Raw genomic sequence first — 12,226 nt, forward strand, 5'->3', positions numbered from 1 at the left:
CGGGAACCAGTGCAATGTTTTTCCTTCAATTTGAAACATCAACCCATCATGTGAATGTTTTTATCCAAATGTGGAATTAGAAATGTTCTGTTTAGGTAAAACAATACCAAGGCTTTTGGTACCGTTGGTACCGCACAGGGATCTTTTTGGTGGTGTTAAGAAATGTCAGTGTGTTAGAAAACACACTCATATTCTGGCTAAGCTGTTACTGGAGTTTCCATTATAAATAGTTCCCTTTGGCAAAATAGGAGTAAACTCCACTTGGCTTCCATTTAAGTACTTTAATCTAGATGGAACCTTCTCAGGGGCTGCAAATTCTGTGGTGAGAAATGACAAGAACAAGACTAAATCTGAATTTTCTAAAACCAAACTACAACTATGATTACTTTTACTTCATTGTTACGTTACACATCAAGTATAGTGTATTAAACAAACTCAGTAGGAAACTCGGGGTATATTCATCAAATAATGTGGACCGTCTTCCTCTTCCACACACTGATTGACCTGCCTGATGTGGAGTAACAGTCTTGAATGTAAACCCTTATATCTGGAGACTGGCAGTAAGATGGATTAAAAAGATTGCATCATTAAGACAAAAGCCTTTACCTCAGAAAATAGAAAATACTCAGTCAATGTATTTCTCACCAGCTTCACTTTGAACTTCTGTAAATGTCCCTATAGCTACTGCATTATAGCAACCTTTTAATCTACACTTCTGTCCACCATTACAATTGATGTATTTTATGTTTAAGATATTGTTTATTGAAATATTCAATTTAATGTTTAAAAAATGAAGATGTGCAGCTCAGTGGAGAGAGAAAGAGGGTGAGGGTTTAGTGTTGAGGGTGGGTTTATGATAGGGGTGAGGGGTAAAGGGTTTCTGGTTAGGGTTAGTGGTTAAGTGTTTAGTGTTGAGGGTGGGTTTATGATAGGGGTGAGGGGTAAAGGGTTTCTGGTTAGGGTTAGTGGTTAAGAATTGACTGTAGAGCCCTTGAGGACTGGGACTGATAAAAAGACCAGTCTGGTAGGAGCTTAGACACAAAGATAGAGAGAAAGAGCCAATGGTGAGAGGCTGCTGAAAGATGTGTAGCCAATGGATGGAGCTAATGCAGAGGGCGATCCAGTACGGTCTCTCTGCATTCTATTGCAGTTTGAATCAAGCATGGTGGTGGTGAAACCCCTATTGACTCAACTGGAAATGCGATCTTGGGATAGTTTTGAAAATTATAATGTAAGTTGACAACGAGTTATCTGACAGTTAAAATGGTAACGCTGGCCATTCAATCACGATATGGCCTTAAAGGTAAAAGTATGCTAAACTCCTTTAACAGAACTACATCTACAGCAAGATAAAAGAACAGAGGAAACCTAATCAGATGTTCTACTGGGGATCAAACCGAGGGTCAGAAGGTGGTGAGCAGCTCTTGCAGCCAGGCCCTAACTGAGATTTATTAAGACTAACACACAGACAAGAGACTTTCTTCAAAAGTACCTGTTACTCCCCACCCACTATGTTTGCGAACAGCCGTATCTTTGTTTCTTTTGATGTTCATGCATATACATATCAATAATGATGGTATGGGAATTATTAAAGGATTTCACTCAAATGTCTAGTGTTTAGTTTGAAATGAGCGCCAGGCGTCTACGATGCTGTTTCTATCGGGTTGCTGGGTAGTGAGAGACATAACAAACAGCTACACACACACACACACACACACACACACACACACACACACACACACACACACACACACACACACACACACACACACACACACACACACACACACACACACACACGCGCACACACACACACGCACACACACACACGCGCACAACTGTCATTCTACAGACTTCAGAGGTGTCTCTGTCCCAGCGCTGACAGGCCGCTCCTCGCCTGCACAACCAGTCTCATCCTTTAAGCACTAGGGGAGGGATCTTTCACTTCTTAAAAGGGGGAAATGGTGGGGTGGGTCGGGGTTATTTACGACAAGAGAAAAACTTTTTTCACTGTTGCTGTTGCCTCCTTGTCTCCGGTTAGCTCTTCTAGGGCCTTCTTAAGTTTGTAGCTGTTTAGAAGGCCTTGAAATGGCAGTAGACCTCCAGTGAGGAGAACAGAATGTACAGCAGCCACAGGCTGACAAACAGCATGGTGGTCAGTATCTTGGGAGTCCGCGGACCTCCCAGCTCGCCGCCGATCGAAGGCCGCCGCCGGTACATCAGCACTCCGACACAGATGAACGCAAAGATGGTGAAGAGGGTGACGGAGAAGGCCAGGCTCCCCGGGTCTACCTTGAAGTCGTTGCCCTTGGAGTTGTGGTAGATGGCGGCGATGGACCAGGCCACGCCGATGCCCAGGAACACGTTGACCGCGTTGCTGCCCGTCACGTTGCCGATGGATGCATCAGCATACTGGTCCTGGATGGCTGCCACCTTACTGGCAAAGGTGTCTGGAAGAAAGGAAAGAGAGGATGGAGGGGAGGAGGGTGTTGTGTGTGTGATTCAATAACGATTGGGAAAAGGTTATTGGATTGGGGGAATTAATGGTGATGGGGTATGGGGAAGAGGGTGTGGGTAAAGGGTGACAGGCAAAACAAAAAAGCTCAATATTAATTAAAAGTCTAAAGAACACTGAACAGCATTGTTTCATAAGACATAATTCAATGTAATGTCTGCAGACTATAATCAGGGAGCAAAATTGTCACTGTTGCAGTGACAGGGGCTCCGTCTCAGCAGAAGTCTTCTGTCTGGGTCTCTTTCCCCCAGACCCAGATCAATACCTGAGGCAAGCACACAATCTTCTCCATAAATGGCCGTCTATGTGTCTGGATTTAAACAGTCTGCTGTAGGAACAACAGCAGCCCAGCAGGAAGACACCATTCAATCTCTGGAGTGGAGCCAGCTGTTTATGCTAAGTTGCAGTTACCTTTCCAGGAGAAAGTGCTTTCATAGAAACTCAAGGAACCAGTCTAATGTTTGAGATGTCTTTCATTGGCAAGTGACAGAGCACTCTGTTTTATTCCCCTTTCTGTCCCTCGGTCCTTCCTCACTTCCTTTGTGCACCCTTCCCTTTTATTTTCCTGGTGCCCGAGAAAGAGCGAGGGAGGCCAGGTTGAGACAAAGTACTCCTCAGGGTGACTCCATTCACTGAGCTGGCATCAGGCTCTAGCCAGCTGGACATGATACCATGGTCATTGGCCCTGAGTGGCACTATTCACTGGGAATCTAGCTCTGCTGACTTCAACATGGCACAAGACGGGCACCGACATGGGCATACAAGTGTGGACGTTACTGGACCACAATCGTGAATAAAGTAGCTGTGGTTGACTTAGAACAGATGCTGAGCAATGACTGGTCTGAGAGCTGTAACGTGTAACTGAGGAAGATTCATCACTTAAAAATAATCCATCTCATGTCCAGTGACTGGATAGTACTCACAGGGACTTGTCCCTTGATCCCATGCCTGCCGACTGGCCACTCTGGCCACTCAGGCCACTCGGGCCTTGCACTGAGCTGGAAAACCACTGGACCAAGACCCAGGAAGAAATACGATTGAAAAACATAAAGTAAATGTATAACCCATTTTTTTATGTTACATCATTTTTGTGCATCTCTGAGCAATGTTCTATCATACGATGCAAAACTCGCCGTACCACGCCTGTAATGCACATGAAAACATGAAATGACCCTGGGATTCGATAGAACATCGCTCAGAGATGCACAAAAATGTTATAACATTCAGAATGGGTGAATTGTTATTTAAAGTATTAGAGCTATGTACAGAGTCATGAAGCAGCCATCCACAAAACAGTTTAACTGAGATATTCGTCTATTTATCTCTGTCTGTCTCTATGAATAAATTGATTGGTTAAATCTTCTTCTGGCCCATTTATTGTTCAATGACAGTTCTTATTATTTCTTGCGTGTTTTTGTTCTACCTTGATATTTGTATTATTAAATTTTTATTGATTACGGCATTGATGGGTTTAGAGCTGCAAGAAAGACATTTTCACCGTACTTGTGCATGTGACATTAAAACTCGCTACGTCTTCAATCCTCTCTCTACAGAGAATGCTCTAGCTAGCTGGATAGTGTGGTGTGTTTAGATGTCTGTGGGAGAGAGAGAGAGGGAGAGAGAGAGAGAGAGAGAGCTGCAGTACAGTAGACTGAGCCAGGCGTTGGCAGTGCAGCAGGCTTTGTGCGGCAGACTGGACAAAAGGCTCTCTCTCTCTCTCTCTGATAACAGTGTGGTCGGATCCCCTGAGCAGAATGCAGGGTGAGGACAAAAGCAGGACGGACAGAAAGACACGGGAGAGAGCTGTGGAGTGGCGAAAGGCTGATGCAGAACAGACAGGGGTTGCCTCGTAAATGTCTGCACTAATCATCATACTGTGCAGCTTCACTGAGAATGGAAGGAGGGATGGAGGGAACGGAGGGAGGGGAGGGGACACTGGGAACGCCACAGCCTCACAGTTCTCGACAACACAAACCAGAGCATCTATAGAAAGGGACATGCATGCAAGCACACACACACCAGGGTGGGGACTACTGCAGCTACCCTTTGATACGGGAGGGGCATTTGTGTAGCGAGGAGTGTATGACTGTCGGACATAGAATTGCACAGTATGTACTGTCAGATGAAATAGAGTGATTGTTTGTCCCTGCATGGTGTGTGCTTGTGCGTGTGTGTGGGCTGTGTGCTCGTGTGTGCTCAGTTTCCAACCCCAGGCAGTGGTTTCCAGCACTGCCACACACACACACACGCACTGCAGTCCAATTGGCGGCTGTGATTGTGTAAGGATAGCGAGCCGTGTGTGTGGGCAGAGAGAGCATCTGTGTTGTCCTTCTTCTTGCTCCTCTCTATCCTACACCATATATTCAATCTCCTCTGCCCTATCAAGACCGTATACAGCAAAACCTAGCTCCTCTCTACCTCCAAGATAATGGCTTTTCTAAAGCAGATAGAAGAAGGCATAAGCTCCCGAGACTGTTTAACACCTCCCAGTTCCATCTCTATGATAAGAGCTTGCCTGCTAATCACTTCCTGGCTGTGACATCACACAGTCACAGTGGAGACTGTTATCTTTGACAAGCCCTACAATCACCAGCCATTTAACTGCCTACTACACATCTGCTGCTCTCTCCGGCACTATTAACATGCAGCAGCAGCCTCTCTCTGCCGCAGCTGCCGTTAATGGCTATATCAGTTACTATGGCAATTAGGCCTCCATGGCCTTGTCCGTCGCTGCTCTCCCTTCCTGGCAAGGCCAGGAGGAAGTGATGGTGATGACGTCACTTCCTGTGTGCTGGGAGTGTTCTCACATGACTTGATGCTCCCACGCTCCTGCTATCCAATCATGGTTCTAGTCAGGAAGGACAGCAGCGAGGTTCTCTTTTCTCTAGATGTGTTAGGAATGACTGTGACAGTGCACCCCGTAATCTATCCACACCTCCATGATGAATGTCATGCTCACGCCTACAGACGGCGTCTTGGATTGATCTCCCATTCTATCAGCCATTAGCTGTTTGCATAGTAAGGCCCTATAGAGGAGTAGTCCATAGCACTAGAAACAACGACATGTACAATAGTTTCGTGGCAATAGCAAGACACCTTTAAAAGTCTCTCTACCTGCACTGATAAAAAACAGGGAGAGAATTTCACTAAATACTCAGTCGTTTTCCATCACACCTTCAAAGTGTATCAACTTAGCACAGCGAGAGCACGAACCAGAAAGACTCCACTTTGTGAAGTAGTAAACGTCAACACAGAGGTGGCGGTGATAATTGGTCAGAGAGAGAGGGACGTGACAACAGCTGGACCTATATTTAGACCTGCAGCTTTCTGAGGAAATTCTCGAATATTCAGATGTGTGTGTGTGTGCGTGTGCGTGTGCGTGTGCGTGTGTGTGTGTGTGTGTGTGTGTGTGTGTGTGTGTGTGTGTGTCTGTGTGTGTGTCTGTGTGTGAGCCCGGGAGGGCAGTGTGCCTGGGAAGGGTTGTTCAACACTACCTACAGTCTTATTAATCAACCTTACATTAGCCATGCCCCATGTAGGATGGAAAACACCCTAGAGATTAATGTACATTTAGGTGTTCTATATATACAATACAAGGGTCCCTTTTGTATTGCATGATTAAATGCAGAGATTTACATATTCTCCTCAGTGTGCTCTTTATCATACTCCATTTATTTTTGAAACACACCCCCCCCCCCCCCCCCCCCCACACACACACCATCTGACCTCCCTCTATGTTACTTTTATATGGGCTGCTGATGTTCTTCTCTGGCTCACTAACCATGACAAACGAGGCTCATTGAGACGTGTGGCTGTGGCGTGCCTTTGTATTGACTATAATTACAGTGGGGCGAGAGGTGTGGTGTGAGGGCTCCAGCAGGGTCCATTTACACATCAGCACAGCAGCATAGCAGCACAGCAGCACAGCAGCACAGCAGCACAGCGCTACGGCGGCTAATGCTAGCTTAACCCCCTCGGTTATTGTTATCGCTCCTGTGTAGAGTAATGCATCATATTCTAAAGGGCAGGACACTGCACAACACCTGATCCCCATGAAAAATAACTCAATACTAATGAACATGGGTGGCGAAGCAGTGCAGCGGTGTGTGTGTCTGTGTGAACATGGGGAGGCAGGGTTCAAATTAGGAAGCCACTACAAACGTGTGTACTCTGTTGGAAAGTTACCCATGCACACACAACATGCCTTGTGCAAACAAACAGAATGACAGACACAAAGAATATTGACTGCTTGTACTGTTTCTTTACACGTCTTTGTCCTTTGTGCTTGTGAAATGGGGTTTAAAGTATTAGTGAAGTGAGGGGAACAGTGTTTCAGGAGTAATGCCTAGAAGTGTCAGAGCGGTGAGTCCTGAGTGAGTTACAGTGGCTGGCTGGTCAGCAGGTCTGTGAAGCAGCTCAGTGTACAATACATGAACCGAGAGCTAATTAGCTAATTAGCTAAGCACTGTATCAGTCCCAGTTGAACGCTATTAAGCTGTGTGTGTGTGTGTGTGTGTGAGACTGTGTGTGTGTACTCTGCACAGAGTTTGAAACTCATGGAGAAACATGCAGTCACACCCGGGGGAAGGTCGAAGACTAAAGCAAGTCAGGCTGCTGCAACAGTCCAAATTGCAAAGAACAGTGTGTGTATCTGTATGTATGTATGTGTGTGTGTGTGTGTGTGTGTGTGTGTGTGTGTGTGTGTGTGTGTGTGTGTGTGTGTGTGTGTGTGTGTGTGTGTGTGTGTGTGTGTGTGAGTGCGTGCGTGCGTGCGTGCGTGCGTGCGTGCGTGCGTGCGTGTGTGTGTGTGTGTGTGTGTGCGTGTGTGTGTGTGTGTGTGTGCACGTGTGTGTGTGCGCGTGTGTGTGTTTGGCTCCACATCTGAGTCACTGCCCATCTTCTGCCTCTAAAGACATCAGCCATCTTCTGGACTAACCCACGCCTGACATCTCTCCTGCTAGCAATTACTCTGTTTCAACCTTTTCCATTCCACACACTTATGGTTGTGCACTATTATTCATCATAGGAGTGTGAGGTTTATGCCATGGTAGCTGTGAGGGGTTGAACTGATGTTCCATGTGTATTTATTTAGGCTCTTGTTCAACTCGCTGACTTGTATACAGTGATGTTAAACTGCTCAGGAACAGAGCATCAGCCACAGACTAACATGTCATGTATACATGTAACAGTATCTAGCTGGGGTGTAAGCAGTGTAAATGAATGGTGGGAGTAAATGTAGGAGGTAAACACTGGACACTGGGAGTGTTTGGAGCGATTAAGGGCTCGATTCAATCCGTATCGTGGAATTTCAGCGCTATAGCGCGACTGAAATGTGAAGGTCATTTCAGACTGAGCCGACATACACAGCGTTTACTGTGAACGCAGTCTCTGCCAACGCGAGAACATCGCCTTTACATTTCAATCACGCTGTAGTGATGAATTTACGCGATATGGATTGAATCATGACTTTTGTAGGAAGAACGTTACCACAATCATTACATAGTAGTACATCTAGGTTAAACGGTACTGTAAAAGGAGTGCTACTGTCAACATTACAAAGCAAGTACATCTAGCATAAACACCAGGGTTAGTTTATAATATTACCTGGCACGGAGGTCCCCAGGGCCACGAACACCACGGCGGTGACAGAGTCCTTGAGGCCCACGGTGCAGCCGAAGTGGGAGGCCAGGTCCCCGATGAAGGCTGTGAGCAGGCCGATCATACAGATGGACACCACGAAGCAGGCCCAGCCGTTCCAGTAGTCTGTCGGGGGCACGAACGCAAACAGAACCTTCCAGAAGACGGTGAGGAAGTGCATGACGTAGTCGAAGCAGGACGGCAGCTTCTCCTCGCCGCACTCTTCATCATCGTCATCCTCACCTGGCCGAGAGAAAGAGAGAGGAGAGGGGGATGAGGAGAACGAGAGAGGAGAGGGGGATGAGGAGAAGGGATATGTAAAGGGTGCGATTGTTTAGTTGATGTATTGAGACGAATGATATTCCTCAAACGTTTACTGAACACCAGACTATGTTTTGTGAAATAAGTGAGCCAAAGTGATGATTTGTGATGATGATGCTTTGCTGCTCTTAACATTGGAGCTAATTTGTCAGAGTGTAATCATAGCCTGAGGCCTCGGACTGGAGCCAATCCTCTCTAACAGGTACACAACATCTTTGTATGTGTGTGTGTGTATAAACACAGACACACATCTTTCTAGACATACAATATTAATCTGGTATTTGACCATCATAATGATTGCATCCCTAATGGCCTGAACCACAATCTCAAGGGACCAAAAGAGCCATTTGAACATGTTCACATTGTGATGCACTGTAAAAAGGGCAGACAAATTGCACAATGCCTTTTATCTGAGAAATGTCAAAAGCTATTTTCCGTCACATTTTTAACAAGGCAAATTCAAGACACAGAAAAGTCTAACACACACACACACACACACACACACACACACACACACACACACACACACACACACACACACACACACACACACACACACACACACACACACACACACACACACACACACACACACACAAAATCCAATATGGCAATATGGTGTTAAGTGCCTTTCTCCCACTCTCTCCACCTCTCTGGTCATTTATGTCTCAACCCCTCTGCAAACTATTACAAACTACAAAGGGAAGCATAGCCACGAGCTGCCCAGTGACACGAACCTACCAGATTAGCTAAATTACTTCTATGCTCGCTTCGAGTCAAGTAACACTGAAACGTGCATGAGAGCACCAGCTGTTCTGGACGACTGCGTGATCACACTCTCCGTAGCTGACGTGAGTAAGACCTTTTAACAGCAATGTTTTTGAAACAGCTGAAATGTATAGACATTTCCCTAATATTTGAGACTTGTTTTATTGAGTTTTTTCCTGAAATTGCAGTAACAGCCTGTTATATTCTGAAATTGTCACAGTAGATGCCGGCTGCACTGAGCCACATAAATCGATGGGAGCTCATCCCCACCACCAAAAACATGTCAAATGCAGATCATACAAATAGGATGTTTTTTTTTAAATTTGTAACATTGTGTGGTGATTTCAGAGGTGGCACCACAGGTCCCAGAGTGGAGGGGAGGAAATCGTTTTTCTGGAGCCTTTTTCTTGATCTGGTAGGCTAACCAAACCAACTCTGGACCCTAGTTGTAGAATATGACATAGTAAAAGAAATTGTTGTAAAAAAAAAGGTTTTATGTGGGCTATGATGGGACCAGATTATTTTTCAAATCAGGTCATATGATATTTTTTTATTCTGTAATAAAACAATATACTCATACAGTATGTCATTACTATTGTGTTGATTGATTAATTCCAGTCAACCATTTTGGATTAAAAAGGCCTAGGTAGCCTAGCCTCCTGAAGTTTGACTATAAACCAAATTTGATCACATTCACATTTTCTCAGAACACAAATAAATGGGCCTATTTTAGGCTACATAGTTTAGGCTGGCCAGGCCCAGATGGGATCAGAGTGCATAGCAGACTCTAGGCTACCTGCAGCTATGGTTGTTATCAGTAGGCTACAGTTGATCAGACTGAAGCACAGACTAATTGTGCACGTTGACAAGTCATGAGGCATTGTCACACCTTGATCTGTTGCACCTGTCTTTGTGATTGTCTCCACCACCCTCCAGGTGTCGCCAATCTTCCCCATTATCCCCTGTGTATTTAGACCTGTGTTCTCTGTTTGTCTGTTGCCAGTTCGTCTTGTTTTTCAAGTCAACCAGCGTTTGTTTCTCAGCTCCTGCTTTTCCCAGTATTTCTTTTTCTCACCCTCCTGGTTTTGACCCTTGCCTGTCCTGACTCTGAGTCCACCTGCCTGACCCGGAGCCTGACCCGGAGCCTGCATGCCGACCTGCACCTTTGCCCCACCTCTGGATTATTGACCTCTACCTACCCAGACCCTGAGCCTGCCTGCCGTCCGGTACCGTAGCCCCACCTCTGGTTTACTGGCCCCTGCCTGCCTTGACCTGTCTATTGCCTGCCCCTGTTGGATTATTAAACCATTGTTCATTTGATGTTGTCTGCATCTGGGTCTTACCTTCATACCTGATAGGCATTTAATGTAAATGGACTTCCATATAGAACATCTCGTTGAAATGCTCTCCTAACCTGCTACAATGAGACGCCATCTTAACCGACTTCCTGGGCTTCACAAGCGCTATTGAGTCTTCACATAGGAATGAATGGTGTCACGTGATTTATATGGCTTTGCCCATTCATATACAGTCAATGATCTGCCTGCCGTGTCCTCTCCCGTGGGCTAGTAATGGCGGTAATCTACCGTGAAGAACCATGTGTTAACAGGCTGAGAGACTTGGTGATGGGCAACCCTCTCAGTGGAGCAGCCCCAGATGAGGGCCCTTACTGAGATTTTGGGCTCGTTTCAGTGGCAAGGCTGAAGCTACCAACTGCAGACAAAAGTCGAGGAGTAAAGTTGTGGGAGGTGCACCACTGATGTGGTTTTCCAACAGCAAGGCTCAGTGCAACATGGCAGTGTTGCCATCATTTATACAAGTTTTTCTTGTTGAAATAAACATGTCTGCAACCCGCATATCACACACTCACAAACTGTGAACATACTGTATGCGTGTGTACATTGTACTATCAATTGGTGAGAAAGCCTCAAATATCACATTCATTTGTACATATCCACTGTATACATGAATCACGGCAAAGTTTGTTCCTGTTTCAGTCATGCCTTTGGTCACGTTTGCGTGGGTCAAAAAAAAACACCCTAATGATTGGTTGACAAGAGACTCCCACAATGCAGGCTAGCCCTGCTGCAGGATGAAGTTGATAAAGAGAAACTGCAGTCAGAACTTCATGACCTTTGATCACCGCAAGTCGGACAATTTTTATCAGCGTAATGCAGCACACTTCAGAAGGCAGTGACCAACGTAATGCAGCACACTTCAGAAGGCAGTGACCAACGTAATGCAGCACACTTCAGAAGGCAGTGACCAACGTAATGCAGCACACTTCAGGAGGCAGTGACCAACGTAATGCAGCACACTTCAGAAGGCAGTGACCAACGTAATGCAGCACACTTCAGGAGGCAGTGACCAACGTAATGCAGCACACTTCAGGAGGCAGTGACCAACGTAATGCAGCACACTTCAGAAGACAGTGACCAACGTAATGCAGCACACTTCAGAAGGCAGTGACCAACGTAATGCAGCACACTTCAGGAGGCAGTGACCAACGTAATGCAGCACACTTCAGGAGGCAGTGACCAACGTAATGCAGCACACTTCAGAAGGCAGTGACCAACGTAATGCAGCACACTTCAGGAGACAGTGACCAACGTAATGCAGCACACTTCAGAAGGCAGTGACCAACGTAATGCAGCACACTTCAGGAGGCAGTGACCAACGTAATGCAGCACACTTCAGAAGGCAGTGACCAACGTAATGCAGCACACTTCAGGAGGCAGTGACCAACGTAATGCAGCACACTTCAGAAGGCAGTGACCAACGTAATGCAGCACACTTCAGAAGGCAGTGACCAACGTAATGCAGCACACTTCAGAAGGCAGTGACCAACGTAATGCAGCACACTTCAGAAGGCAGTGACCAACGTAATGCAGCACACTTCAGAAGGCAGTGACCAACGTAATGCAGCACACTTCAGAAGGCAGTGACCAACGTAATGCAGCACACTTCAGAAGGCAGTGACCAACG

At 46.0% G+C, this 12,226-nt stretch overlaps 1 protein-coding gene across 10 annotated transcripts in view; it reads right to left on the minus strand.

Moving 5' to 3' along the window:
• Positions 1-2,073: 2,073 nt before the first annotated feature.
• Positions 2,074-12,226, minus strand: part of LOC120045655 (sodium/calcium exchanger 1-like) — a 175,846-nt gene continuing 165,693 nt past the window's right edge. For all 10 annotated transcript variants that reach the window (XM_038990582.1, XM_038990583.1, XM_038990584.1 and 7 more), the window contains 2 exons: positions 8,120-8,395; positions 2,074-2,450 (listed from right to left, as the gene is read on the minus strand). In XM_038990582.1, coding sequence (XP_038846510.1) covers positions 2,074-2,450; positions 8,120-8,395 — 653 coding nt within the window. The remainder of the gene's footprint in view (positions 2,451-8,119; positions 8,396-12,226) is intronic.

The sequence above is a fragment of the Salvelinus namaycush genome, chromosome 4, assembly GCF_016432855.1.
Source record: "Salvelinus namaycush isolate Seneca chromosome 4, SaNama_1.0, whole genome shotgun sequence".
NCBI lineage: Eukaryota > Metazoa > Chordata > Actinopteri > Salmoniformes > Salmonidae > Salvelinus > Salvelinus namaycush.